This window comes from Equus przewalskii, chromosome 12, assembly GCF_037783145.1.
Source record: "Equus przewalskii isolate Varuska chromosome 12, EquPr2, whole genome shotgun sequence".
Lineage (NCBI taxonomy): Eukaryota > Metazoa > Chordata > Mammalia > Perissodactyla > Equidae > Equus > Equus przewalskii.
Genome location: NC_091842.1, coordinates 1,533,473 through 1,560,578, shown reverse-complemented (window position 1 = coordinate 1,560,578; position 27,106 = coordinate 1,533,473). Strand labels below are relative to the sequence as shown.

At 56.5% G+C, this 27,106-nt stretch overlaps 1 protein-coding gene across 18 annotated transcripts in view; it reads left to right on the top strand.

Moving 5' to 3' along the window:
• Window positions 1-27,106, top strand: part of MAD1L1 (mitotic arrest deficient 1 like 1) — a 415,963-nt gene that overhangs the window by 248,286 nt on the left and 140,571 nt on the right. For 17 of the 18 annotated variants that reach the window (XR_011524656.1, XM_070567315.1, XM_070567316.1 and 14 more), the window contains one exon: window positions 21,396-21,484. Coding sequence is in view for 17 of the 18 variants with exons in the window: in XM_070567315.1 (XP_070423416.1) it covers window positions 21,396-21,484 (89 nt within the window). In the remaining variant the exon portion in view is untranslated. Of the gene's footprint in view, window positions 1-21,147; window positions 21,253-21,395; window positions 21,485-27,106 lie in introns of those variants that run through there. The other variant, XM_070567329.1, reaches the window with a different exon arrangement.

The window sequence follows — 27,106 nt, the reverse complement described above, 5'->3', positions numbered from 1 at the left end:
TGGCCGCCTCACAGAGCAAGTGCTTCAGGGTGGAGGGCGGAGGGCGACCGAGGGACGCTGAGCTGGTTTCTGGCCGCTGCCGCTCGAGGGCTGCCCTGAGGCCGGGCTCCTGTGACCGTGGTGCTTGCTGCCCTCACCGCGTCACGTGCCTGTCCCCTGAGCCTGGTGAGAGTGTCCTGAATGAACACGTGTCCGGGGTCTGAGACGTGGCTGCCCCAGCCCTGGGCCCCCTGCCTCGGAGCTTCCGGCCTGCTCTGTATCGCAGACAGGCTTGCGTCCCCTCACCCAGACTCCTCAAATGCCGCGTCTCAAGAGGCCTTGCGGGGAGAGATGCGTGCATGTGTTTGAGCAAATCCACGCTCTTCAGGTACGTGTTGATGGAACCATTGCCGCTTCTCCGCCCTGGGCCCTCTTCCCTCCAGCCCAGCGGAGGCTGGCTCGGCTCTCTGTCCTCGCCCCCCAGGTCCCCGGGTCTCAGGATAAGGCTTCTCCCTGGGAGGGAAGGGCTCCCCCACACTGGACTGGGTGGCTGACCTGAGGGGCCCAGACGCTCTGGGTGTGTCTGTCCTCCTCCTGCTGTGTGGTGGCCGCATCCCCCTTGGACGTCCTCCCTCACTCCCTGTCCACACGTCCGCATGTCCTCTCTGCGGCCCCACCAGCTGGCACGTCCGGTGCCTTGCTGGTCCTAAGCACGTCGTTGTCTTCACCTTCCATGTTGTTCCTCATGCATTCCCGCCTCCTGGAAAGTTCAGTCTCGCAGAGCCCACTTCTCCCTCAGCATCGAACTGAATGTGCCGTCTAACTAGTACACACGTCCGTGTCACACACCCATCGCCACAGCCCTCGGCACAGGCGCAGCTGTGAGGGTCTCACGTCAGTCCTCACAGCACACCCTTGAGGCGGTCCGCACAGTTACGCAGGCAAGTGGGCAGACGGTGGGCGGGGTTCAAATGGCCGCCTTGCCCTGGACCCTGGGACAGGCCTGCGGGCCCCATGGTGGAGGGTGGATGTGGACCCAGGAGGAAGCAGTCCATCCTCCCTCGGCCCCTTCCCCAGTCTGGGCGCCAGTCATTTTGGTTTCGCCCCGTTTGCAAAGACCCAGTGAAAAGAGACCGGAGATTTAGTTTGTTACTTGGCGAGGATCCGTTTGCATTCTGGAGACAGTAGCCTGAGAAGATGGTTTCTTAGCCTAGAAAATAAGTGTTTAATGGTGTGATTTCTGGCCGTTGACTGCAGAAGATGCTTAGGTCCCCTTCCAAAAAGGAGAAGGCGGCTCCGATGCAGGGGGACACCGACGTCTGTCATTGTCTGGACTCGGTGACATGCTGTTTGTCGCCAGAACCTGAGAGAGTGTTCGATACCTGATCGGGCACGGCCTTCCTGTTGCTTCCTCTTCCGCGTTTTCTCAGGTATTCTCGTGTTTTCTCCCCCCAGGAACGGTGGGGAGTCAGGGTTCGTGTGGAAGTCCTGTTGGAGTCGCTGTCGTTATAGATGAACCTGGAAGCGTGGGCCCCGCAGTGCTCATGCCGTCATTCGGGGCGTCATGGGTCTCTCCACGTTCAGGTCCTCACTCGCGTCCGTCACCTCAGTTGGGTCGTTTTCTTCTAGTAAGTCTTGGCGTCTCATTAGGTTTGTTCCCAGTGTTCCGTTCTCTCTGTTACTTGCATGTGGCTTTTTTATCCAGCTGCTAGCTATACCTGCACCATGTGTGTCCTGCGGCCCCTTCCGGGGGTCAGAGGAGGGCGATGAGGAGAAGGTGGGCACTTCTGACTTGGAAGGTGAAAGCAACAGGGGGTCCCACCCCACAGCACGGAGGGAGAGGGAGAGTGACAGCCGCAAAACAGGGGCCGGTTAATCTGTCTTTACAAGTGACGGGCACAAGTCCAGACAGGGCCGTGTCCGGTACAGCAGCCTGCTCCCTCTTCCCGGTGCCGAGGGCAGCCTGCCTTTACATCATTACACTGCTCGTGTTTCTCCAGGGAGCCCCTCTGGCTCAGCTTTCCCAGCTGCCAGTCTTACTGCGTGCGCGCTCAGTGGTTTTGCCCTTTACCGTATCATCAGGTTCTCAGCATCTTCACCAACCCCGAGAGTGTTCCTCTCCCGTGCGTTTGCCTTGCAGGTGTGTTCAGGTGGAGCTGGGTCCCACGGTCCTGCATCGGCGCCCACGGTCCACTGCAGGGCTCGGAGCATCCTCGCTTCTCTCACAGCCAGGGGCCGCTCTGCCACTTCCGCTCCTGTGGGCCAGGCCATGTGCGGGCAGCGCCCTGCCGCCCTGTGGCGAAAGCTCTCGTGGTCACCGTGTCTGCCCCACTCGTCTGTAGATGGCCTTTCCTGTGCCTTCCGTCACTGGGAAACATGGAAGCTTGTGTTCGTCGTGACCAGTGAAGAGCCCCAGCCGGCAGAGTTAACCTCAGAGCTGGGCTGGTTCCATAGCCAGACCTTTCAAATTCAGTCACTTCTCAGCACATGTCTTCATCCAGCGTCAGCATCCGTGGAGACATCAGGGATCCAGAAAACCCTTGGAGTTGTAGAAAAGTTTCTGTTGGGTGCATTCACTTTCTAGAAGGGAGTTTTCCACTTTTATTGGATTTTCATAGAATTCATGCCCCCCACCCCCAGTGTTAACAGCTGCGCTTGTAGAGGAGGCAGCCTCACTGATTGAGTTAGCCCTCACACCCTGTTGATAGCGTGGGGTACCCAGACACCCCCCAGCAGGGCCCAGACACGGCTCCTCTCACGTGTAAATGGGGATGGCTTCCCAGCTGCAGAGCTGGGTCTGGGGCGGCAGAAGCCGTGATTGGGTCGGTTGGCGCCCCTCCAGGCACACAGGTGGGGGTGAGTTGCCTAGCCTGCCTCCAGTGTGGACAACTCGCAGCTTTGTTTCTGTTTTTCAGCTGAAACGCTGGCTTTCTGCAAGTCTGTCTCTTAGGGCCGTCCTGCCCTGTGCTGCCTTAGAGCTGAGGCACGGCTGGCTTGCAGTTTACCTGTCACCTGCCTTGGGCAGCCCTGGATGGCCTCTCCAGCCCTAACGAGAACAGCTCCCCGAGCTCGCCAGCTGCCGTTCCCTGGGGGAGGAAAGCTGGGGATTTCATTGGAGTTCTCTTTCTTGGTGAATGTGCCAACTTGAATGAAAAGCTGCCCTTCTGGGATGAATTTTCAGCTTGGGCCTGCTCTCCAGCCGGGCTTCCTTCTTCTGAGGTGAAGGTTTGTCCCAGCTCAGGTGACCAGCTGTGCTCAGTAGGAATACCTGGTGAGCCATCAGTAGCTGCCCGTGGCCTCTCGCTTCTGGTGTGCCCTTCCAGGCTGGACTGGACGGGGGAGGGGAGTCAGTTTCACATACCTGCCACCCCTCACCAGGAAGCAACAGCCACTCAAGACCATCCCAGGTACTTGACGGGTCCACAGCTGAGCAGAAGGGTGGCCTTTGACCAGGATTCCCACTGCTGATCTCAGTGTCATCTCTCTTCTGGGAGCCTGAAACACCTGTCCAGGTGGGGCTCTGGGGAGAAGGTAGTGACGTGGGCCCTTGAGCTGAGAGCTCACAGGCCCAGCCGCAGCTCCCTCGTGACCACCGTTGTACCTCGCACAGGCTGGCCTCGTGTGCTGAGTGGGGGGTGATGTTGAGTGAATGTGTGGTGGAACAGCTTGGGGGTGTGAGCACCCTCCCTCTGGCACTCAGCAGTGGGCACGTGAACTGGAATTGCCGTGGGCAAGGGGAGAGCACGTTGCCTGCTCCCGCTCCTGCTTGTCACTGCTTTGTGGAGCTGGGTCAGACCCCTGGGATCGAGCCCTGGCTGCTCTCATGCTGCACTGAAATACACAGTCTCTATTTAGAGCTCATGCTCTACGGCGAGCTGTCCTCGAATACCATTAGCATGAAAGTTTCATGACGCTTTGGAGCTGTGAGGGAGGCTGGCAGGCCAGGCCAAGAGGGAGGGACCTCGTCACCAGAGGGACACAGGGCAGTTCAGAAGGCTGGTCACGCTGAACCTGGTGCTGCCGGCTGGGAGGTGGGAGGTCCGTGCCCGGTGCTCTGGGGCAGCTCTCTGTGGAGCCACATCTGCCAAGTCCTGCCCAGGCTGGGCTCCCGCTCGGTCCTCGAGCCCCTGAGAGCTCCGTCTTTCCGTGTGGGGTTCCCCACCCCGCGGGGTCTCTGGACCATTGTGGCCTCTCACTTGCACTCTGCTTCTTGCTGCCCTCTCAGGAAAATGCCTGTCGCCCTTGAAATGAAGAAGTTGTTTTCATCTCTGTCACACTGAGGACGGAGTTCTGTAGATAAGGCCAAACTCTGATTTTGTGAGATCAACACAATTGATGAACCTCCAGCCAGACTAATCAGAACAAAAGCAGAGGAGGCACAGATTACCAGTATCGGGGATGAGGGAGGTGACAGTAACGCTTTCTGTCTTGTTTTCTTTAAGCAGGGCTTCCTGGTGGGCGTGAGTGGAGCGGAGTCTCGTTGTGGTCTGGGTTTGCTTCATGCTGGTGGTAGTGAGCTGGGCTTCTCTTCACGTGCTTGTTGGCCATTCGCACGTCTCCTTCGGAATAACGTTAAGTTCCTTTACCCGTTTTTAAATTGGGTCGACTGTCTTTTTGTTGTTGAGTTGTAAGAGTTCTTATATATTCTGGTTACTAGATCCTTATCAGCTGTATGATTTGCAAATATTTCCTCCCGTTCTGTGGGTTGTCTTTTCACTTGCCGGATGATGTCCTTTGGTGCACGAAAGTTCTTAGCTCTGACGAAGTCCGTTTGATCTTTTTTTTTGTCATTTATGCTTTTGGTGTCGTATGTAAGAAACTGCTGCCAAATCCAAGGTCAGGAAGATTTGCTCCTACGTTTCCTTCTAGGAGTTTCATAGCTTTAGCTCTTACATTTAGGTTTTGATCCGTTTGAGTTAATTTTTGAAGATGGTCTGAGGTCAGGGTCTGCCTTCGTTCTTTTACATGTGGCTGTGCAGTTGACTCAGCACCAGTGGTGGGAAAGACTGTGCTTTCTCCATCGAAAGTCCTGGCTCCCTTGTTGATAACCAGTTGACCGAATACGTGTGGGTACAATTCAGGACTCCCGTTCTGTCCCGTCGATCTATATCTGTCCTTACGTCGCTACCACACTGTTCTGATTGCTGTCGCTTTGTAGTAAGGTTTGAAATTGGTAAGTGTGAACCCTCCAACTTTCTCTCAAAAAGATGATCTTGGCTGTTCGGGGTCTTTTGCTCTTCCATATGAATTTTGGAGCAGCTTTTCCATTTCTGCAAAAAGTCTCTTAGCTTTTCACAGGGACTCGTTGAATCTGTAGATCCCTTTGAAGGGTGTTGCCGTCTTAACAATAGGAAGTCTTTCAACCCGTGAACACAGAATGTCTTTCCGTTTATTTAGGTTTTCTTTAATTTCTTTTAGCAACGTTTTGTGGTTTTCCGTGTATACGCCTTTCGTCTCCTTGGTTAAACTTAGCCGTGTTTTATTCTCCTGCAACTTGGCTGAATTCACTTAACTCTAAGAGGTTTCTTTATTCTTCAGGATTTCCTTTATGTGAGATGGTGTCATTGGTGAATCGAGGTCTCTTTACTGCTTCCTTTCCAGCGTGGATGCCTTTTATTTCTTGTTCTTGCCCGGCTGCCGTGGCCAGGATTCCATACAGCCTTGAGTAGCTGTGGGGAGGGTGGGTCTGCTTGTCTTGTTCCTGATCTTAGAGGAAACCTTCCAGTCTCTCATCATTGAGGGTTCCTAGTTTACCGAGTGTTTTCATCATCAAGGCGTGTTGGATTTTTGCCAAATGCTTTTTCTGCCTCAATTGGGATGGTCATGTGGCTTTTTTCCTTCGCTCCGTTAATGTGGTGTTACACTAATTGATTTTGTATGTTGCGTACCTGGTATAAATCCCACGTGGTGTGTAATCCTTTTACTCTGCCGCTGGGTGCAGCTTGCTGCTGTCTTACTGAGGATTTTTACACCTGTGTTCCAGGAGTTATTGGTCTTAGTTTTGGTTTTTTGTAGCGTCTTTGTGTGGCTTTGGTATCAGCTTTCTGGGAGAATTTGGGAAGGACTGGTGTTAATTCTCCTGTGTGTGTTTGGTGCCGTTCCCCAGGGAACAGTGCTGTGTTGGGACGGTTCAGTTACTGACTGAGTCTCCTTCCCTGTTACCGGGCTGTTGAGATCTTGTGTTTCTTCTTGAGTCTGTTTGGTAGTTTGCGTGTTTCCAGGAGTTTGTCCGTTTCACCTGGGTTGTCTGGTTTGTTGGCGGCATCCTCCTGTGACCCTCCTCCCTTCTCTGAGGTCGGTGGCGCTCCCTCTCTCACTGCTGACTTGCGCGTTAGTTCTTCTGATTTCCTTAGTCGGTCTAGCTGAAGCTTGTCCGTTTTGTTCATCTTCTTAGCTGGCGGCTTTGTTCCTTTCAGGACTTTAAAGATGCTGTTCCGCTGACGCCCACTCGCGTCGTCGTCCCTCCGGGTGACGTGTCTGTGTTCTCCGATGGCCTTTGAGGTGGGCTCTGCTGCTGTTTTGAGCACTTTGATGGTGATGTGCCTCGTTGTGTTTTCTTCGTGTTTCTTGCACCCGGGCTTTTGTGTTTCTTGGCTCTGGCCTCTCTCTGGTCATCCTTTTGGAAAGGCCTCCTTCAAGGATGCTTGTCCCATGGCTCTCTCGGGCTCTTTTCATTTTTTCAAATTCTTCTTCTCTCTTTTTTATTTTGAGTCATTTTTATTGCTGTGTCTTAAGTTTTCTCATTTTTCTTTGGTTAATATCTAGTCTTCCATTAAGATGATCCATGTATTTTTTATTTTAGGCATTGTAGTTTTCCCCTGTATGTTTTACTTTGGTCTTTATTTCCTTCCATGTCTGTGCTTAACATTTTGAAATACGGAATTCAGGTATATTAACTGTCTCCGTCATTCTCTGCTGATTCTGACACCTGTGTTGCTTGGCTCCCGGGAGCTCTTCTGTGAGGGGTCTTGGCCTCCCTTCAGGGACACAGTGAGGCTACTTGGAAACGGTTGACCTTTCGGGTGGCGTTTTTATGATGTGCTGGGCTGCCCGGAGCAGAGCGTAAGGGCTGACTCCTGCCCACCTCTGGGCCCTGGCCTCCTGAGTGTCCTGCCCTGTGAGTTGGGTGGTTTTCCAGTCTTAGGAGGGGGCAGGCACTGTTCCCTCTCGTCCTTCCTCAGGGCTCAGTCCTCGGCCTGGGGTCTTTCCTCTCCCGCATGTGCCATTCGGAGTTCTGTGCGCACTCCAGGGGACCACCCGCACGCACCTGTACTGTGGACTCACTGCCTGGGTCTCCCTGCTCTCTTGGATCTGCCTTTTCAGCCCGGGCTGTGCTGTGTCCCGGACCCGCTCAGGACGGCGAGCTGGGAGGTCGTGGGGCTCGCCTGTGGCCCCCGTCTTCTGGGATGCTGTGCTGTGCTGCCCGCTGTGCAGCGTCTTGGGAAGCGTCGTCTTACGCCTTCTGTCCCAGGCAGGAGACTTGGCCCCATCCCTGTCCCTCCGTCTCAGCCACAGGCACCACGGCCTGGCTCTGGTGTGCAAGGGGGCGCTGGGCCCTGGGCAGCTCAGTCACGTGGAGGACGCGGCTGTGGCTCTGGGCCTCACAGGGCCATGCTGTGCCACAGAGGGCCCAGACACGCCTGTGGTCTGCACACACGATGGCCCCCTCTCCCTGTGCCTGCTGTGGGGCACGGGGCTCGGGCAGGGACAGTGGTCTTCCAGAGGCAGGGTTGGTGCTGGGCCTTTGGGTAAGTAATCAGTAGGTTTTTGGTCCCTTTTGGGAGGCTGGCCAACCCATATTGTATTAGCCTCTGGTCATTGAGGGAGTTTTCTCTAAGTATTCCACTGACCTCTGCAGACTGCTTGCTGGTTCTAAGAACTGTAGCTTTTAGAAGCAGTGTTGCCTCCTGGGCTGTGACCAGCTCCCAAGACCCTTGTCGTGTCCTCTCCTCCCCCAGCCCCTCTGCAAACCACCCACCCTGCTTCTCCCCCTCTTCCCACACCTGATTCTCATGGGGTCAGCAGGTCTGACGGCGGAGGGTCCGAGCAGACGCCTGGACGGCTGCAGCCCTCCTGAGCTCTTGCCTCGTGGCTTTCAGCTGTGTGGAGCCCCTGAGATGAGGATCTTTGTGACTGGCCGCTGGCTCTCTCTCCCCTCATCTCCTGATGCTCTCCTCCTGGGATTCGCAAATATCCTCCATTTCCATGGTTTTTGTACCTCCATGCCTTTACCTGTGCTGTTCCTCCTTTCCATCTGGAAAACTCCCTCCTCACTCCCTCACTCCGTGCCCGCTCCTCACCTCTCCTGGTGCCCGTCTGCACTCCAGGTAGACCTTCAGCGCGTGTCTGCACCTGGAGGTGTCCAAGGTGGTAGTGTGCTTTCTCAGCGGGCCAGCCTCCCTGATGGGCCACCCAGAAGACTTGGTTGATTTCTAGTCTCAGATACTGCCCTGCGACCTGGCCCTGCCAGCGCTGGAGGGTTAGGGCGACCCCCTGATGAGAGCTTTCCCTCAGGATCCTTCAGTTCTCAGTAGCCATGGAGACTTGGAGCGGCTCTCTGGGGGTGCTGTGGGCAAGTGTCCCGAATAGCAGGATGTTGACAGCCTTGACCCCAGCCTGTGGGCCGTCTGCAGGTGTTGTCCCTGAGCTCCTGCCAGGGGAGTGGAGTCAAGATGGAGGGGAAATTCTGGCACGTGGTCGGTTCGTGGGCCTTCTTGACGACTCTGCCCCGTGCTCCTGACCTGGCTCCAGGGTGATTTAGCCTATCAGACCCAGCCCCCTTGGCAGCAAGTGATTTGGGAAGTCCCCTCCTCACCCGGCCGCCCACAGCGTCATATTCAGCAGTGTCTTGAGTGTGAGGTAAAGGGCACACAGGAGGAGAGTAAGTTCTAATACATGCATCTGGGTACGTCAGTCTGTGGGCGTGATGACCCTGGACGTGCTGGAGAAGAAAGGCTGCATCTCCCGGCCGCGCTGTGAGTGTGGCCGCGTGTCCTGACAGATGTGGGGGCCACGCTGTGAGCGTGGCTGCACTCTGAATGTGGCTGCATGTCTGGCTGGCGCTGGGGCCGCGTGGTGACCATGGCCGCGCTTTGAGCTTGGCTGTGGGGCCGCGCTCAGTTCCGAGGCCTCGAGCGTGCTGCAACAGTGCAGGCTTCTTAGGGATGAGTGAGTTTTGAGTTTTAAGCAAAAGAAAGTATAACCCTCTCTCTAAAACTGTAGCTGGCTACCAGAAGAGTTCACTGATGCTGAGTGTGCACAAGCATTCTGTGCTCCTTCGTCAGAGGAGTGAGGTGCTGGGCCAGCTCAGATGATGGCAAGCAGCCTTTGCACCCGTGCAGATGCTGGCAGGACATTTGAACGTTGTGCAGATGCATGATGGCTCTTCCATCTGTAGGCGTGTCCGGCACATTGCAGGATGTCACGCCCCACTCACGCAGGGCCATAGATCCCCCTTGCTGTGGACAAAAGAAGTGCCCGAGCATGGGGCTGCCACGCCCTGGGAACCAGTGCCAACTGTGTGTTAGTGCCATGCTTCCTTGAGAAGCTCGTGTGAATGCCCCGGCCGGCTCGGGTGGCAGGGTGCACTGGGCTGGGCTGGGAGCGGGGTTGAGCTGAGCTCGGTCCCCCCGGGGAAGAGTGCCTGTGATAGTAGACCAGGGAGTCAGCAGCACTCTGAGCACCACGTACTGGCTGGGCGGCCTCCACCAGGGGCCGGCGAGCAGCATGGGGCCCTCCAGGAGCCCCCCACCCCCAGGCCCTCTGGCTTCCTTCCCCACACCCTCCTAGGCTGCTGGAGGCACCCAGGAGAGCCCCGTCTCCCCAGCAGGAGGAAGCTGGCTACTGGTCTTGTAAGTTCTGCACCCCCTGTGCCGTCGGGGTGGGGAACAGCCCGGTCCTCTTGACAGCTCAGCTCCTGGGTGGCTCCCCGTCCCGATGGTCCCATGTGGTCCCTGTGGTGGGCATAGAGAGAAGTGGGCGGGGAAGGCCGCCGTGACAGAGAGCCGGCCTGCAAGCACTGAGGTGCTGGTAGGCAGGTGTTTCCGTAAACAGCACCCTCTTCAGCTTTCCGACCTTGGTGCCGGCTGATGCATTTCCTCGCCAGCAGGCTAAGGTTGGTCCCAGTTGGGGTGAGCAGACCAGCCCACAGGCCCACCCAGCCCACTACAGGGTCTGTGAGTAAGTCGTGTTCTTACAACAAAGCTGCTGTGCCGTTCCACCGCAGGTTTCCTGCGGCCACTTGTGTGTGACAGCAGCGGGGGCCATGGGGCCTGCAGAATGGGACGTTTCCTGCCCGGCCCTTCACACTGGAAGTTTCTGAGCCCTGGTGTAGGAGAGACTTGAAGGCAGCATCACCTCTCAGTTCCTGGGCTTCCAGCGTCCGTCACTAGCCCCGGAGCTCTGCTGCCCTGGCAAAGGCTCCTTGGTGGGCGAAGGCCCTGAGGAGCTACCACGGGCCGGGCCCCAGAACCCTGGCTCTGGGTGGACCGACAGACCCCAAGGACAGCGTGCCCTGCTGCTTTCTGCTGTCCCCAAGCGTCTGCCAAAGCCAGTCCAGCCTGTGTCCAAGCAGAGACTCTGACACCTTGGCTTCATCCCAGTTGTTGGAGCAGATGCCCAGGCGAACGGGACCCTGCTGGCGGCCCCTTGCACAGGCAGCCTCTGCGCAGTCTGGTGAGGAGGCCATGAGCCCCGTCGCACCAGGGAACATCATCAGGGTCCTGGAGCAGAACCACGGGACACCCAAGTTCATTCAGCAGCTCCGCCAGTGCTGATTCAGCTCTGTCAGCGCCAGCTGCAGCCTGGAGCTGGAGGGTGGGCCTGGCGGTGCGGCCCCTCTGGAGCTCACCGTCGCTGGGCAGACAGAGAGGGCTGTCCAGGGGGTGTTCAGGCTGCAGAGGAGGGCTCAGGATGTGCGGCCAGCCCGTGCAAGGCCCTGCCCGTGTGCCTTGAGCCATGGTTTGCCATTGAAAGCGAAGGCTCCGCTGGGTGGCCTGCCATTTGGTGGATACTGGCCTGGGCTCTGGGCCAATAAGTGGATATTTTTAGAGTTTTCTTACTGTTTGAGTAAGCAACCCACATACATGGAGCCAAGTGAAAAAACTAAAAAAAGAGGCAGAATGGTACGAATAAGCCGCCTCCCTGCCGTGACCGCTCTTTCAACCCTGGAGGCAGCGGTACCCCCATTGTTCGTAGGGGGCACGTAGGATCTGTTGTGGTTTCTTGAGTGCGCCCTCTGACTTCTCCCCAACTCGACCTTGTGACACCGCTATCACTAACCCCGTTTCCAAGTAGAGGAAACAGGCTCGCAGAGTTGCATCTCAGTGTGTCAGGGTCCATAGTGGGGCTGGGTCTCCCTCTCAATCCGTGACTTTGCAGCCTGAGCACCTCGCACTCTTTCTGTGGCCCGCAGAGCGAGGTGGGCCAGGCTGGCCAGGCCCCTGCGATGGGGTCTGTTCCTTCCCACACCCTCCTCCCACACAGCTGGGTGGGCAGGACCTTTGGCTGTGTCTGAGATGACCGGCGCCCTGATCCCACATCTTGTTTGGCTCTGGGAGATGGCATGGAAGTGGCAGTGAGTGGGGACCCCTCGGAGGTGGGGCGTCTGGGGCCAGCACGTGGCTCTGGAAGAATGTTTCACGTCCCGTCCTCACCTGCAGAACGAGAAGCAGAGGCCTCAGAAGGGGCCATGAGGACGAGCCGCCTGCCCCAGGGCCTGCAGTAGCTGCGGGTTTACTTGTTGGGGTTCCCCAGGGGGCCTGTGGGGCACCCCACCTCTGTCTGGTGTGTGAGCACAGCCTGCCAGTGGCCTCCCCAGGGCAGCAGCGGCGGCTCCAGAGCTGCCAGCCCATCTCCCTGGGTGCCTGCTTCGTTGGGAGCAGGCGCTGCTGGTAATTATGCCTCTTAATTTAGGAGAGCGAGCCCGAGAAAGTAATTTGAATTTGGATGTTAACCTCAGAGGCTGGGAAGGGGCAGAGCGAGCCCTCTCTCCTGGAGGCTGAATTGGAAATGAGCAGGGAGACATTCGGGCTGACTTTGAGAAACAGCTCTCTGTAGCAGCAGCAGGCAGAGGGCTCATCTGGCACGGGGGTTGGGGGCCCGGTGACCCATGCGTGCTCACGTCGCAGGCGTGGGCCTCACCCCGCCTGCCACAGCTGCAGGCAGCCCCTCAGAGACCACTGTTCTTCCGAGTCCTTTCTGCGGGGGGCAGTTTGCTTCAGAACGGGTCGTGGGACGGGTCTTCGTGGCTTTGAGCCATTTGGCAGGGTCTCAGAAGGTGCATCCAATTAGTCCTTGTGTTCTTTGTAAACCAACTCTCAATACAGGTTTTTCTCAGTGAAGTATGAAATGGGTAGTTGCAGACTGCAATATTAACGCCTTTCCACTTTTTTCTCACTTCTTCCTGTGCCAGCTAGGAGCAACTCGGATTAGCTTACGTGGGCTGAAAGGAGCCGGGAACAGACACTTGTGCCTTCTGGCTCCCAGCCAGGGCTGGCCTCGGGGGGCGGGGGTGGAGAAGGGAGGTCCCCTGGGGCCCCGTCCAGCTCCCCCACGAGGCCTGGGGGCCGCAGGAGAGCGAGAGAAAGGGACTTAGTCACACTCAGCAGGCGAGTGTGTGTGCGAGAGTGAGTGCAAGGGTGCGTGGGGGTGTGTGGTTAGTGTGAGTCTGGGTGTGGGGGAGTGTGCATGGGAGTGTGTGTTGGAGTGGGGAGCGTGGGGTGGGGGCAGGGGCTCCGGGGCCCTGGGGTGCCACGTGAGGGGCAGGGATCCGGCATGTACTGAGCCCCGCTCTGCGCCAGGTCCTAGCCGGCACTTTAATTCAGGGCTCAATGCTCACACCTCCAGGATCGGAGGTGTCATCCCACTTTCCAGAGGAGGGATTTGAGGTCCAGCCTGAGTGCGAATGGTCACAGAGACTGTGTTTTTGCCCCCGTCCCTCGTCCCCGGTCCTGGGGACATGCATGGGAACAGCACCTTCTCGCTAGTCCTCCGCTTTGGACCCTGCGTTCCCCAGCCTGCTCCTGTGGGAGGAGCCATGGAAGGGCCGTGGCCGTGCAGAGGCTTCCTTGGAATGGCTGTGGCAGTCCCGGCCCGGCAGGCATGGTGGTGTTCCCAGCTGTCACCAAGGCCACCCATGGGAACCTGACTCATTCTCATCTCCCACTAGCCTCTTCCTAAGCCTGACTGGGTTTTCCTCCTTTGGAATAGTGACATGTTTAAATAGTTTCTTAAATTGGGTGACTCGTAGGTAAACAGACTCCAGGTTTTCTTGCTTTCTGGATTGACTTAATTCTCGGTGTCTTTACTTTAGAAACCTTTAGAACCGTTTAGAAACTGCCCTGCTCGGCTCCACTCCAGGCCCCGTGCTGCAGTCCTTGTGAGGCCTGGCCTGCTCACTGTCCCCAGGCTGTGCCTCAGTTGGCTGCACCCTCCGGGAGGCACCGGGCATTTGGTGGCATGCGTGTCACGCCCACGCTCTGGTCCCCTGCCTGCGTGCATGCAGCACCTCCTGGGAGCCAAGTTCTGAGCCAGGAATAGGGGTTACGGGTTGAGCGGTGGCACGTCAGCCTCCAGGACCCAGGCCAGTGGGGAAGAAGAGGCACGTACCGAAGTCGTCGGATTACGTGGTCAAATACGGCACATGGAGCTGACACGCCCAGCTTGGGGGGATTGGTGGAGAAGGTAGCGTCTGAGGTGGGGTGAAAGTGGACGGGAGTCGGGGTACAGACGGAAACTGAACTGTGGACAAGTGTCGTGTGTCCTGTTTGCCATCCGCCCTCCTGGGCTGTGGACTGAGGGGTGCAGGGCGCTCAGGGGGGCTCGGGTGTCTGCAGAGCAGGATGGGGGCAGGCCCAGCGGTCCTTGTGGCCCCGTCAGGTCAGTGTGTGTGGGCCGCAGCCTGGCGGAGGCTGGCGGCTCGGCACAGCCTGGGTGGAAGACCAAAGGGGGAGCAAAGTTGAAAGTCCGCTGGTTGTGAGTCCAAGGTGACAAGTTAAAATGAAGGGCCTGATTTTTGCTTTGAGCACTGTGGTGTCAGTCAGCATTTCTCCCTTTTTAAGACCTGGAAATCATCCAAAAGTACCAAGAAGAATGAAAACCAAAAAGATGAACTTAAATTTGGGCAAAACAGAAATACAGCTAAAACCCAAGCCCCTGAATGGGAGGAAGAGGCCCTCAGCGTGACCTAGGAGAGGCTGTGCGGAAGGAGCCGGGCCACTGCAGCAGGGAGGGGGCTTGGCACCCCGGCGGGCGGGAGGCCGCTAATGAAACACCTCGCGCTAGCGGGGGCCCCTGTTGGCAGCAGCATGGACGGGGTCAGCCGCGGGAGCAGGAGCTTCCTGGCCCCGTTTCTGTTCACAGGAGCAGGAGACGTGGAGGTGAGTGAGAACTCGGACACACAAGTGCCAATGTCTCCTTGACGGAAAGGGAGGAGGCGTTTCCTCCTGCGGGAAAGCTCACAGCGCCCTCTCTTACCAGAGGGCAGGAGCGCAGGCGGGTGGAAGTCTCACAGAGCCATCCGATCAGAGGTAAAGAGAAGAGAGCACCCTGTCCTTTGCACAGTATCAGCCTTTTGCACAAAGCCAGATAAATAAAACTCATTTTCAGTGATGGCTAATAAAGGCAACATCGCACAGTTTTGTGAAATCAAAAAATTTTGTAGAAAAGTAAATAACAGAAAAGAGTTTCCCAGGAAAAAAATTGGCATTGAGCAGATGAAAATTATATCTGAACATTTTGCCAAGAAATAGACCCTAGCAATCCAGTAGAATCCATGAAGCTGGAACAAAATGCAAGCGCCCAGAGCAGAGGTGGGAGGCCAGGGTAGCAGGTGAGCCAGGCGCCAGCTGAGCTCAGGACAGGAGTCAGAGCAGAAGGTCGATCGGGATACAGGAGGGTGAGGTGATGGGGAGGACCAGCAGCCGGATGCAGATGCTACGTGTCTGACAATGTAGAATTTATGGATTTAGTAAAAACTCTCAAAAAGGGAGAAGATGGGAGAAAAGAATGCTGGTTTCCCCATCATTAGTAGCTGAAGGTTAAAACATACCATTTAACGAGAGCATCGCGCAGTAAAAGCATATTTAACCGAGAAAGGTGAACAATAAGGATGATGCGTTTGGTAATCAGACACTCAGCATAGGAAACTGATAGGAACCGTGGGAAGCAGAAAAGTACAGGCATTGTGTATGGTTACGAGTTAGGAAAGCAGCCACTAGAGCCAAAACACAAACCTGTCTGAGTATCGAGAGAATTTCACAGAAAAAAGCAAACCAGACAACAAGCCCACAACCAGCAGGATTGCTGGTCCAGAAAAGCCGAGACGAGGGGCAGTTTGAGGGGAATAATGAGGGATAGACGTGGTAGGAGAATTTACTGTACTTCCTAATCCCCATTATACCAAGTGGGCAAGACTGAGCAACAGAAAAGAGAATATGTGTTGTGTCCTTAACCCCGAAACCAAAGAACGCTCTTTTTAAAAAGTGCTCAGAGAAAACGTTCACCCAAACTACCCGTATATCACATAATAAAAAAACCTTTACAAATTCAAATAGGTAGAGCTGATTCAGACAGCTTTCTCTGGTCACAGTGATGAATTTGAAATCAAGAACAAAACCAGAAAAAGAAAAACCTCCTAACACTTGGAAATTTGAAAAAAAAAAAAAGGGAACAAAAGCCTGTGTCTTAATTCTTGGGTCAAAGAAGAAATGCAGTTCAAAAGTGCATAAAATCTAGAAAATAATCCTAATGGAAATCCTGCTCCTCTGAGCCTGTGGAAAACACTGGAGTGTGCTCAGCAGAGAAATCATGGGCATAAGTGCTGTATTATTGGGCAAGAAAGAGGGAATATGCGTGGATTAAACACCCAGCTCAAGAACTCACAGAGGAAAACAAAGTAAGCCCAGTAAAGCAAAAGGTAGGAATTTATAAAGATCAAAGCAGGAGTTAATAAGAAAGTGAAAAATGGTAGAAATAATAAATAAACCCAAATGCCTGTGCTTTGAAATAACACCAGAAAACATATAAATTATTCACAGTCCTAGTAAAAAATTAATAGAAAGCATCACCATCACCACCACCAAAATAAGGAATAAGAGTAATGACTTTGGAGTTCCTGACTGAAAGGGGCCTGGAAGGGCGTCCCGGGTGCTGAGAATGCGGGGTCTTGATCTGGATGGTGGTGCCGTGGGTGTGGACATGTGTACAGTCAGTGAGCCGTACACACAAGATTTATACACCTTACTGTGTGTGAGCTCTACCTCAACAGTAAAGAAAATAAATAAAAACAAAAATGAAAATAAACCTATAAGGAATCAGGAGTTCTACATGAATTCTATAAGAAGAACTATGAATTATATCACAACTCTATTTAAATAAAAATCTGAACGAAATGAATAATTTTGTAGGAAAATATAACCTATCAATACTGACTCCAGAAGAGAGCGCAATTCTAAACAGACCAATTTATAAAGCTGTCACAAAAAAGCCAGCCCAGCCCTCCCCAGCGAAAAGGAACAGAAAACGCATCAGGTTGAGTCAGTTTCACGGGGAAATCCTACGAGGTCTTCAAAATACCAGCACGTCCGTACTGTGCAGACTGTCCCAGGGCAGGGGAGAGGAGCCAAGCTTCCTGAAGTGAGCACGCTGTTGACACCAGCACCTGTGAAGATCCCCACCTGTGCAGTGTGCGTGTGCGCGTACACACGCGGGCACAGACTGTAGACCAGTCACACGTGTTCCCGTGTCCGGAAGTGAAGTCAGTGCACTAGAACCCACCGTGTCAGGTGGGTTTCTGCAGGGCTGGGCTGCTGGTTTGGTTTTAGGATATCTTCTCCATGTTTGCTGAAACGGCATTTGACAAAATCCAACATTCAGTCTTGATTAAAAACTTAATAAAGTATGAATATGTGGGTAATTTCTCTACATGATAAAATATATCTATTTCGGCCAAAAACTGACATGCTATAAATAAGAAGATACTAGTTGCAGTTCCGGTGAAGCCACAAACAGGTTAAGGATGTCCAGTATTACAGCTGTAATTTAATATTATTCTGGGGTTACTGGTCGTCAAAAGCAGACAAGAGGAAGAATCGAAGGTCTAAGTATTGAGACGGAGGAGGGACGTGCTCACTTGGCAGCTGACGTGATTGTGTGCAGAGACAGTCAGCGAAATCGACTGTAACCAGAGAATGTAGTAAAGGAAGTGAGACCACATGCAGAAATTTAAAGTCATATATATACAGAAACAACAAGTTACAGAGACAGCAGAAGAAGTGCTCCCATTTACAACAGCAACAGCAGAAAAAGGCGAAAAGATGAAATGTCCAAGAGCAAGGGCCTATAACGTGTAGGATCTGAATGGGGGACCTTCCACAGGCTCTTCCAAGCCCGTGAGGAGGCCGGCCGTGTGCTTGAGCAGGAGTTCTCCTGAGTTACCTTGTCCATTTAAAATAGTCCCGACTTTCTTAAAAAAAATGTGTTTTGGTGTGTTTTTTTGTGTTTTGTTTTGGTTTTGCTGAGGAAGATTTGCCCTGAGCTAACATCTTTGCCAATCTTCCTCTATTTTGTATGTGGGTCACTGCCACAGCATGGCTGCTGACAAGTGCTATTGGTCTGCGCCCAGGAACTGAACCCAGGCTGCCAAAGTGGAGCGCACTGGACTTAACCGCTAGGCCAGCCCTTAAGAAAGATTTTTGGTTGGTGCTTTTTTTTTTTTGATGGTAGAGGGGTGGGATGGCATGGGGAGAAAAAGGCTTCTAAGATTCTTGTGGACAGAACAGTGGAAGAGAATAGGAAGTCAGAAGCAGACTCAGTTACACAGAGGACTTCAGTGAGTGAGAACGTGGAGTATTAAACCACAGGAAGCCGTCGAGCCTTTTGATAGGTGGTATTGGGACATCTGGGCTGTCATCCTAAGGGCAGCCTGCCAGCCAGTGCCTGACGAAACTACAAATGGACATGCCCTTTGACCCTGCAGTGTGCTTCTGAGAGGTCATCCTGCGGTGAACTTGCACACGTGGGAAGCAGAGTGTCTAAGAGCTGGTGCGCCTCCACGTCGACTGTAGCAGTGTCGTGTGGGAAGCGGCTTAAATGTTCGCCGGTGGGAGCTCGTTAAATAAGAGGTGGTGTCCACATGGTGGAGTTCTGGGATGTCATGGAAATGAACCAGGAAGCTCTCTCTGCGCTGGTTTGCAAACGTCTCCCCAGTATATTAAGTGAAAAAAGCAAGGCTTGAAACACCGTGCAGGCTATCTTCCCATTTTTGTAACAAGAAGGGGAATAACGGAGACGTGTTTGCTGGTGAACGTGTGAACTGTTTCTGAAAGACACACGCAGCTTGACGACTGTTGGCTGTGGGTCAGGGACTGGGGGCTGGGGTGACGTTGGGGAGAGACTTGTCCGTGTGCGCCCCTTTGTACTGGACATCTGGACCTTGGGTCTCGAGGCCTCGAAGCGTTCTGAGAATCCAGGACAAGGTCCAGCAGGACCTTGGGCAGGGCCTGGGACCAGGGCTGTGAGGGCTCCAGGAGGCGTCCTGTCCTGCACTCTGCTCGTCTCTGCAGACCGTCTTCCTCCGCGGCGTGGGTGCTTGGTAGCTGAGAGGTATCAGCCTGTCCGTGCTTAAGGTGTGCATCCCTTCTGCTCAGGAGATCAGCCCCACCGCCCAGAAAACAGAGAGAGACACGGGGCAGCCCAGACTGGACTCTTGGGCCTGTCCTGTGTCCCTCCTGGAGAGAATCCTCTTGGTCCAGTGTATCTACTGGTCTGTTCAGCTGTGGCCTCGAGGACGGGCACAGTTAGGACAAGGACTTTCTGGGAGCCCACCCAGCAAAGACCATTGTGAGCTGAACGTCACCAGAAAAGGAAGGTGCCGCCAGCTTCTAGGTCAGTCTGGGTGACATTGGAAAGGAGTGACGCACCCTGATAGTTCAGAGGCGAGTGTCAGGGAGTGTTCGTGCATTGAGATAGCCCGGTTCCTGGGAGGAAACGTCATCTGAGCTCCAGCTTCCTGGGGGAGGTGGTTATGATGGGGGAGGGCCACAGGACGTGGTGAGCGTTGCTTCCCCCTGAATATGATCAGGTTTTATTTCACGTTTCGACACCATCTTTTGACGCCACTAAGTGGTCACTTAGTGCTTGCTCTGTAAAGTGGGGCATCACCCCAATGACAAGACGTGCCACAAGAGGCGCCTGTCATCTGTCAGCGCAGGCAGCTGGCTCAGTGGGTACTGGTGGCGCTGGAGCTCAGGGAGGACAGGCGTGGAGTGGCCACGTGTCCCTGGGTTCTGACCCTTCTCCTGGGCCTCTGAGGACTTTGCCGAGGCTGTTCTGGAAACATAGTGATGCTCATGCCTGTTCACCCTCCATGACCAGCAGGATGGGGTCACCTGGTTGTGCAGTGGTCCTATTTCGGGGCAGGATTGGGGTCGCCTAGCTGTGGAGTGGTCCTGTTTGGGGGCAGGATTGGGGTCACTTGGTTGTGTGTTGGTCCCATTGAGGGGCCAGGTTTCCTTCAGGGACCTTGACGGTTAATACTGGGGCTTCGTAGACTGGATGCCTCGCCCAGGAATTCCTAAGTCAGGCTGCCCAAGGAGGGCCTTTCCAGGAATGGCCTGGAGAGACTGTTTTCGAGAAGAAAGGCCTAGGGCTGTTCATTTAGGCCTGGAAGGCACATACGTGGAAGTGGGCCCGCCCTCCTCCCCCCTGCAGCCTGGGCCTTGCTGATCTGTCACGGCACCTTTCCTGCTGACCCTGTCCTGTCCATCTTAGCCTAGGACCCAGTGCCGTTCACATGCTGGGGCAGGAGCTGGGAGCTCTTGGCTGCCCCCAGTTCGTGGGGCTGTGCCTGCCGCATGGGCTGTGCCTCCCTGGAAAGCCCTGTAAAAGATGAGGGCCCCCCGCCACCTCTCCGCACTCCCCCATTTCCATGTGGGCCATTGGGGAGCACTCAGCACACAGTCTGAGAGAGCCAGACAACCACCAGAGCATGAGATCCGAATGAGGGAGCCTCCGAACCTCGTCTGTGCCAGAGCACGGAGACCAACCTGGGCGCGTCGAGGGGCCCAAGCACAGGCTAGTGGTCTGGGCCTGTTCCTGCACCTCCAGCCCAGTGCGGTGGCTGCCTCCCTCTCACGTGGAGACTCTCCTTCCACCAGTAGTCTCTGAGCCGTTCTGGTCTAGGAACTGGGCACACATCAGCCAGACACACAGACTGTGATCAGATTGACACGCACAATACCAGCCCAGAAGGGTGAGCTGGGCAGTGCCCTGACCTACAGCACTGGGTCCAGGAGTGCTCTCAGCAGGAGCTGGGATCAGGGAAGGAAGTGGCGTTTTGTGGGACCAACGGGAAGAGCAGGAGCTACCTGGCGCTGGCAGTGAAGGCGGCCAGGTGGCCAGGGTGCAGAGCCAGTAGTGGCAGAGCTGGAATGACACCAGGGCTTCCCCCCACCCCCGCCTCTAGCCCCTGCGCTTGGCCCTCCTCTCTTACGATTCACAGGCCCTGAGGACTAAGCTGCTTTTGTGGGGAGCAGGCGTAAGGAATGGCCAGAGCCCAGTCCGAGGATCGCGACACTGAGCCTGCAGCCAACCAGCAAGGCTTGCGTGGGGCCTTCCCGGCTGCTGGCAGTGTTCAAGGCCACTGGGGCCCTGAGTCCCTTAGAGAACCTGTCTGGTCAGCGGGGCCTTTGACTCCCGGGGCAGCGGGGCATGGCTTTGGATGAGCATGTCCCAGCCCCACTGGAGCGTGGGGCTCGCTCGTGGGACGGTCCCGGCCCGGAGCCTGCCTGCTTGGTGCCCGCCTGCCCGGCCCCTTCCTGTTCCTGTGCCTGGACCTCTGCGCTGGAGTCTATTTCCTGCTCTTCCTGGAGCCTCAGGGCGTCTGGCTCCCCCGCTGCACCCCTGTTCCCCCAGGTGTGTGAGAGCAGGTTAAAATTCACATTCCCTTCCACGCAGTCTGCATCACCTGTCATCCTATGGAGGAGTTTGAAGTGGCAAATAAATAAAATCCCATGACTATTAAAACAGATAGAAGCGTTGGTAAACCTAGAATGTGTTCTTTCCAACTGCTGTCCCCTTTTCCTCAGATTTTCCTATTTCCCCTCAACCTACTCCACAGTGGCTGTGTGTCTCTGTTGCTGTTCCGGAGACAAGTGCTAAAAAGGAGAAGGAAGTTGTGTTTCCACGAGCTGGAATACTTTAAGGTCTGGCAGCCTCCGGCCTCTGGGTTTCCAGGAGCCAGCGTGGTCTCTCCCACCGGCTTCCCCGCACGAGGTGGGCATCCTGCCCCCCGCCCAGGGAAATTGGATGCTGCCTTCTGGATTTCAGGGGCCTGGCCGAGGGTCCTTGGAAGCCCCAGTGAAGGGGCTCCAGCAGTGCCCGTCCCGGCTGACCCTCCATCCTGTGTTTTCTCGCAGCTGGAGATGGAGCTGAAGATGCTGAAGTCTCAGTCGGGCCCTGCCGACCAGAGCTTCCTGTTCTCCAGGGAGGAGGTGAACTCACTCAGGTACGTTCCTCACGCCCGGCCCCACCTGGGGTCTGTTTGCGCCTCTTTCCTCTGTCGCCTTCCTGGAGGATGACTACTTCTTAACTCGTGTTCCATCCACTTAGTGTTGTCTCTGCAGAGGACTCGTCTCTGCTGGCTTGGGCTTCTTCACGGCCTAGCCCAGGCTGCCCCCAGTGCTCGGGAGAGAGCGGAATAGACTCGAGTCACAGTTCTGTCTGGGGGGGCCTGTCTTTGTTGCCAGCAAAACAGAAGCAGTTGGGAGCAGCCTCTCTGCTTTCCACGCTGCTTCAGGGGGCAGCGGGGACCTGGGGGCCTGCTGGTTCAGAGCCCATGCAGAGCCAGCCGCGTGAAGAGAATCAATCGCAAAGAGCAGCCAGGCCGGCCGTGCTACAGTGTGTTACAGGCCACCTTCAGGCCCCGTTGCAGGCGTGCTCCCTGTGAGCACTTGCTGTCTCTCCTGACCTCCCGTGTCCCGGCATAGCTTGCTTCCAAGGAGGAGAGGTGCGGCTGGGGGACTTTCCAGCGCTCCCTTCCACTTGTGCTGTGCACGGAGCGGGGTCCCGAAGTAGGAAGTTTCCAGGGAGACGCAGGCAGAGCTCTGAGAAGCCTGCTCCGGCTCTCCTTGGGTCCCTGTGTTGGCCCTGCTCTTTCTGGAGAACTGGCTGATGGACAAGTTGATGGTGTCTCCCCATCTGCTCTGGGTGCAGAGCAAGCACCGTCCGAGGGGCCCCTGGCTCTGGGGTGCTCAGTGCCTTCAGCCAGCTCCTCTGCTCCGAACGCCTGCCACATACCAGGCCTGGGGTGTCTGGTTCCTCTCCTGCAAGCTGCTCCTGTCGGTCACAGAAGACTGAGCTGTGACCCAGACAGCTCCAGGGCCCACCATGTGTGTGAGACCCTGGTCCGTCAGTGATGGCATGGACCGGGGAGAGCTACACCCTGGCCCAGCCCACCTGGGGGGTCGGTTCCCCTGTGGCTAAGGCTGTGACAGTGGCACACCCTGTTCCCGAGGCTCTGTCTCTGTTGGGAGCACTGGGATAGCCCCATCGGGATGCTGGGATAGCCCTGTTGGGAGTGCTGGGATGGCCCCTTCCAGATGCTGGGATGGCCCTGTCCAGATGCTGGGATGGCCCCATCGGGATGCTGGGATGGTCCTGTCGGGATGCTGGGATGGCCCCGTCGGGATGCTGGGATGGCCCTGTCGGGAGCGCTGGGATGGTCTCGTCGGGATGCTGGGATGGCCCCGTCGGGAGCGCTGGGATCGTCCCCGTCGGGATGCTGGGATGGGCTCGTCGGGATGCTGGGATGGCCCCGTCCGGATGCTAGGATGGCCCCGTCGGGATGCTGGGATGGCCCCGTTGGGATGCTGGGATGGCCCCGTCGGGAGCGCTGGGATGGTCCCGTCGGGATGCTGGGATGGCCCTGTCGGGAGCGCTGGGATGGTCTCGTCAGGATGCTGGGATGGCCCTGTCGGGAGCGCTGGGATCGTCCCCGTCGGGATGCTGGGATGGCCCTGTCGGGAGTGCTGGGATGGTCTCGTCGGGATGCTGGGATGGCTCCGTCGGGGGCGCTGGGATGGTCCCATCGGGATGCTGGGATGGCCCCGTCCGGATGCTAGGATGGCCCCGTCGGGGGCGCTGGGATGGTCCCGTTGGGATGCTGGGGTGGCCCTGTCGGGAGCGCTGGGATGGTCCCATTGGGATGCTGGGATGGCCCCGTCGGGATGCCGGGATGGCCCCGTCCGGATGCCGGGATGGCCCCGTCGGGAGCGCTGGGATGGCCCCGTCGGGATGCCGGGATGGCCCCGTCGGGGTGCCGGGATGGCCCCGTCGGGATGCTGGGATGGCCCCGTCGGGATGCCGGGATGGCCCTGCTGTGCAGGTCGTCTGTCCTGGCCCACAGTGAGGGCCCAGTAAGTGACCGTCATTGCCTCTCCTGGATTCAGGGTTTTCTCCAGGATTTCCAAAGCGGTTCTCCCACGTGGACCTGGCCTCATGAAGCGCTGTCTCTAGGGACGCGCCAGGTCCTGACGTGGCTCACTTGCTCTTCATTCGTTCAGTCATTCACTTGTTCAGAGTCGGTGTGTGCCAGGCACGTGCTCAGGGCTGCGCCTGAGGATGAATGCGGGGGAGAAGGACACATCTCTGTCCTCCGCAACTTCACAGTGCACGGGGGCCTGGGGGTGTCAGTCACATGCAGTCATGCCCGTGTAGCGACAGGTGGTGGGCAGCTCAGCAGAGGTGCCTCGTGAGGAGGTGACTGTGGGTCCGCCCTAACGAGCAGGCCCTGTATGGTTTGTGGCCTTGTTCCCAAGAGCAGAGGGGAGCCATCAAAGGTTTCACAGCACATGAGTGACACGACCACATTTTTAGCTGGAAAGCATCCTTGGCTGCCGGGGCGCAAGATGGAAGGGGCACTTGGCAAGGATGGAGCAGCTGCCTCCCCGGCCACCACCGGCTGAGCTTCTGCTGCGGGAACACCCCTTTCCAGCTGCAGCTGGCCGTCCCCCTCCAGCACCCTGACTTCGGGGAGCAGCCCCAGTCTACTGAGGAGGCAGTTCCTGCGATCGGAGGTGGGGCTGGAGGGCCAGAGAGCTGGCAGCAGTGGGGCTGGTCTTGATAATAAACAGACAAGGAGGAGAGGCAGGGGGGCTTGGAGGGTGGCCACAGGGACACCTTCATGGGGCGCTGAGCTGTCCTGGGGGACAGGGCTGGCGTGACTGGTACCAAATCCTAAAGGGCCTCGAACGCCCCATGAGGCAGTTGGAGCCCTTGTCCCTCTGTCCTTGGGAGCCATGGCTGGCTCTTGAGTGGTAGATGGAGGAGGGTGATGAGATTCAGGGTGTTTGCCCTAATTCCCATCACCCCTGCCTGGCAGGTATAGTTGGCATCCTTCCTCTGTGGCTGGAGAGTAGGAGCAGCCTGCCCCCAACTGGGGATCCTGCAGTCCTTGAGCCGCCAGGCAGGCTGTCCCACCACTCCACAGCTCTCTCTTCTCTCAGACCATCTCTCATCTGCCATTGACGTGAGCGTGGCCAGGCGTGTATCAGATTTGTGTGGGCTAGCACACTTTGGATTCGCTCATTTTTATTTATTTATTTACTTTTGGTGAGGAAAACTGGCCCTGAGCTAACATCTATGCCAGTCTTTCTCTATTTTATGTGGGACGCTGCCAAAGCATGGCTTGATGACCAGTGCTAGGTCTGTGCCCAGGATTCAAACCTTTGAACCCTGGGCCACCCAAGCAGAGCCTGCAAACTTAACCACTATGCCACCGGGCCGGCCTCTTTATTTATTTCCTAAAATCTAATTAAAAGGCTTTATCAGTGATGTCTTCTACCTCAAGATGAAAGCTTCTCGTTCTCCCCGACTCGTTGGAGACTGCAGCTGTGGAGAAAAAGGCCTCTGTGGTTGATGACTAGGAATCAGGCTGGCGCTTGTGTACCACGCTTTGACAGCGGGCTCTGCACCTCACCCTCCGCGTGTCCCGCCGCGCACGGGGCTGACCTGGGGCTCCCATGGCACACGGACCTCCAGGATGCTGCTCTGGGCACCGTGCAGCCTCGCCAGCCCCACCGGGCCTCGGGGCCCCATTTGGGGTCCCCCTCAGCCCTGGCAGCAGACAGGGCCAGGATGCTGGCGCGATGTGCCTGTGCGCAGGCTTGGGGAGAGGCCTCCAAGCAGACGCAGTGGGGAGCCTGGAACCCAGCCCAGCGGCCGGAAAGCAAGGCTTGCTGGGCCCGTGCTGCCCCCCCAGCTTCTCTGTGGGCAAGTGAGGGGCTTGGGGCGGGGGGCACGCATGCAGGCTTCACTGTCACCCCTGCCTGCAGCCGCCGTCCTCCAGGGTGAGAGGCTTCAGGAAGGCTTCCTTCTGAATGAAAACCGAGCTGCCTCAGTCTCTCGTCCTCCGGAGCGTGAAGTGCTTTTGCTGCACGTCTTCTCTGGAACTCACCCAGCAGCGCTGACCGAAGTGCTCGCTCAGAGGAAGACCAAGTGGACCGCTGACGGCTGCCGTCTGTCGCCCTGCCCCACGGCCTCACACGGCTAGCGCCCTGCAGCACGCGCATGGCCCGCCGGGGGGGCCTGGGCCGGGGCTGGCCTCGCCCACTTGGGGACCTGGGGGCCCCTTCTTCCCAGAGGACGGAGACAGCACAGGCTGCCTGAGTCGTTCGCACACACGCAGATTTGTTATGCATGAATTGTGTGTGTGTTCAACATATGCAATATGTTAAGTACATCTGATAGATTAACTGTGGGCGTGTAAAACTTAAGTGGCAACAGTCGCAGGGCCCTTTCAACTGGAACAAATGTGGGCTCTTTCTTCTCCGCTGTCAGAGAGCAGCTCTGGCAAATCCTGAGTGTGGGCTGTGGATTTAGTCCCTGCTCCCTCACTGCTGTCCTTCTGAGGGACCTGCCCGGCCCCAGGCCTTTTTCCAGCCACACAGAGACCCCTGGTTCGGGGGGCTGAGGGGTCCTTGGTGTTGGGGGCCCTCAGAGGATGGCACGGTGCCCTGTGGTCCCACCCATACCGTTTCCAGACTGCGAGGTGCTGGGCTCTTATTATGCATTTTTAAAAATACGTCTCGTGAACACATCCTTGTTGAACGCCCCTGCCTTCTTCTGCCCGTCCTTGAGCCTGTGATCAGGAAACACGGCCACTGCCTCTGAGCTTGCAGGGCAGCTGGCCGAGCTGAGGTGCGCTTACAGCTGCAGAGGGGCGTGGCTGCACACTCACCACCCGCAGCCCGGGCCTGGAAATCAGAACCCCCTCCGTGCATTTCAGACCTGCTGCTGCCTTGGGCCCGGGTCGGTGGCCTCAGGGAGTGATGCCCTCTGAAAGGAGGCTGCAGCCAGGATGAGGCAGCCCTCAGACCCTGGGCCTTCCAGGTTGAGGGCTTCTCCAGGGGGAGCTGGTCATGAGCTTTCCGGCCAGCACTGGGGGTCTCAGGCTTGCTCAGGGCGGGCAGGGCAAACCTTTGTGGCCTCACCCACCCCCACCCCCAGCCCCACCCCCGCAGCTCCATCTGGAGGCTGGAGTTGGGGAAGCCCATGGTCAGGGAGACTCCTCCATGGGGCTGCAGGCCCTGCTGTGAGCAGTCCCCTGACCAGCAAAGCTGGGTCCCCTCTGCCAGCCCACTGCCCGGCGGCCAGTAACGATGGGCGTCCACGCCTGGGCTCTGTAGCGTGGGGCGGGTGACCACGTCACAGGGCCTGGTGCCCACAGCTGGATTATCACGTCTCTACTCCTTGCGTGGACTCTGCAGCGGGCGGAACAGGTGGTCATGGCCTAGGGCAGAGCCTGCAGATCTGGCTCCTTTGCACGTGCTGTGTCTCCTCTCTCCGAAAACCGGAAGAATCTTCCTGCCCCGGTTCTGAGATGTCACGAAGACACTTTGGCGTCGTTTGTTTTTACATGTTGTGCTGGGCCGTCGGTGGCTTTTCAGTCTGGTCTCTTGTGTCCTTCGGTTCTTGGGAATTCTCTTGAATTACTTACAGATTACTTCTCTTCAATTTTCTCTAGTTCTTCTTTCTGAGACTACAATTATTTGGATGTTGAACTTGCTGAATTAGTTCTGTTTTAAAAAACATTTTTGATCCTATTTTCCATCTTTTTGTTCTACTTTCT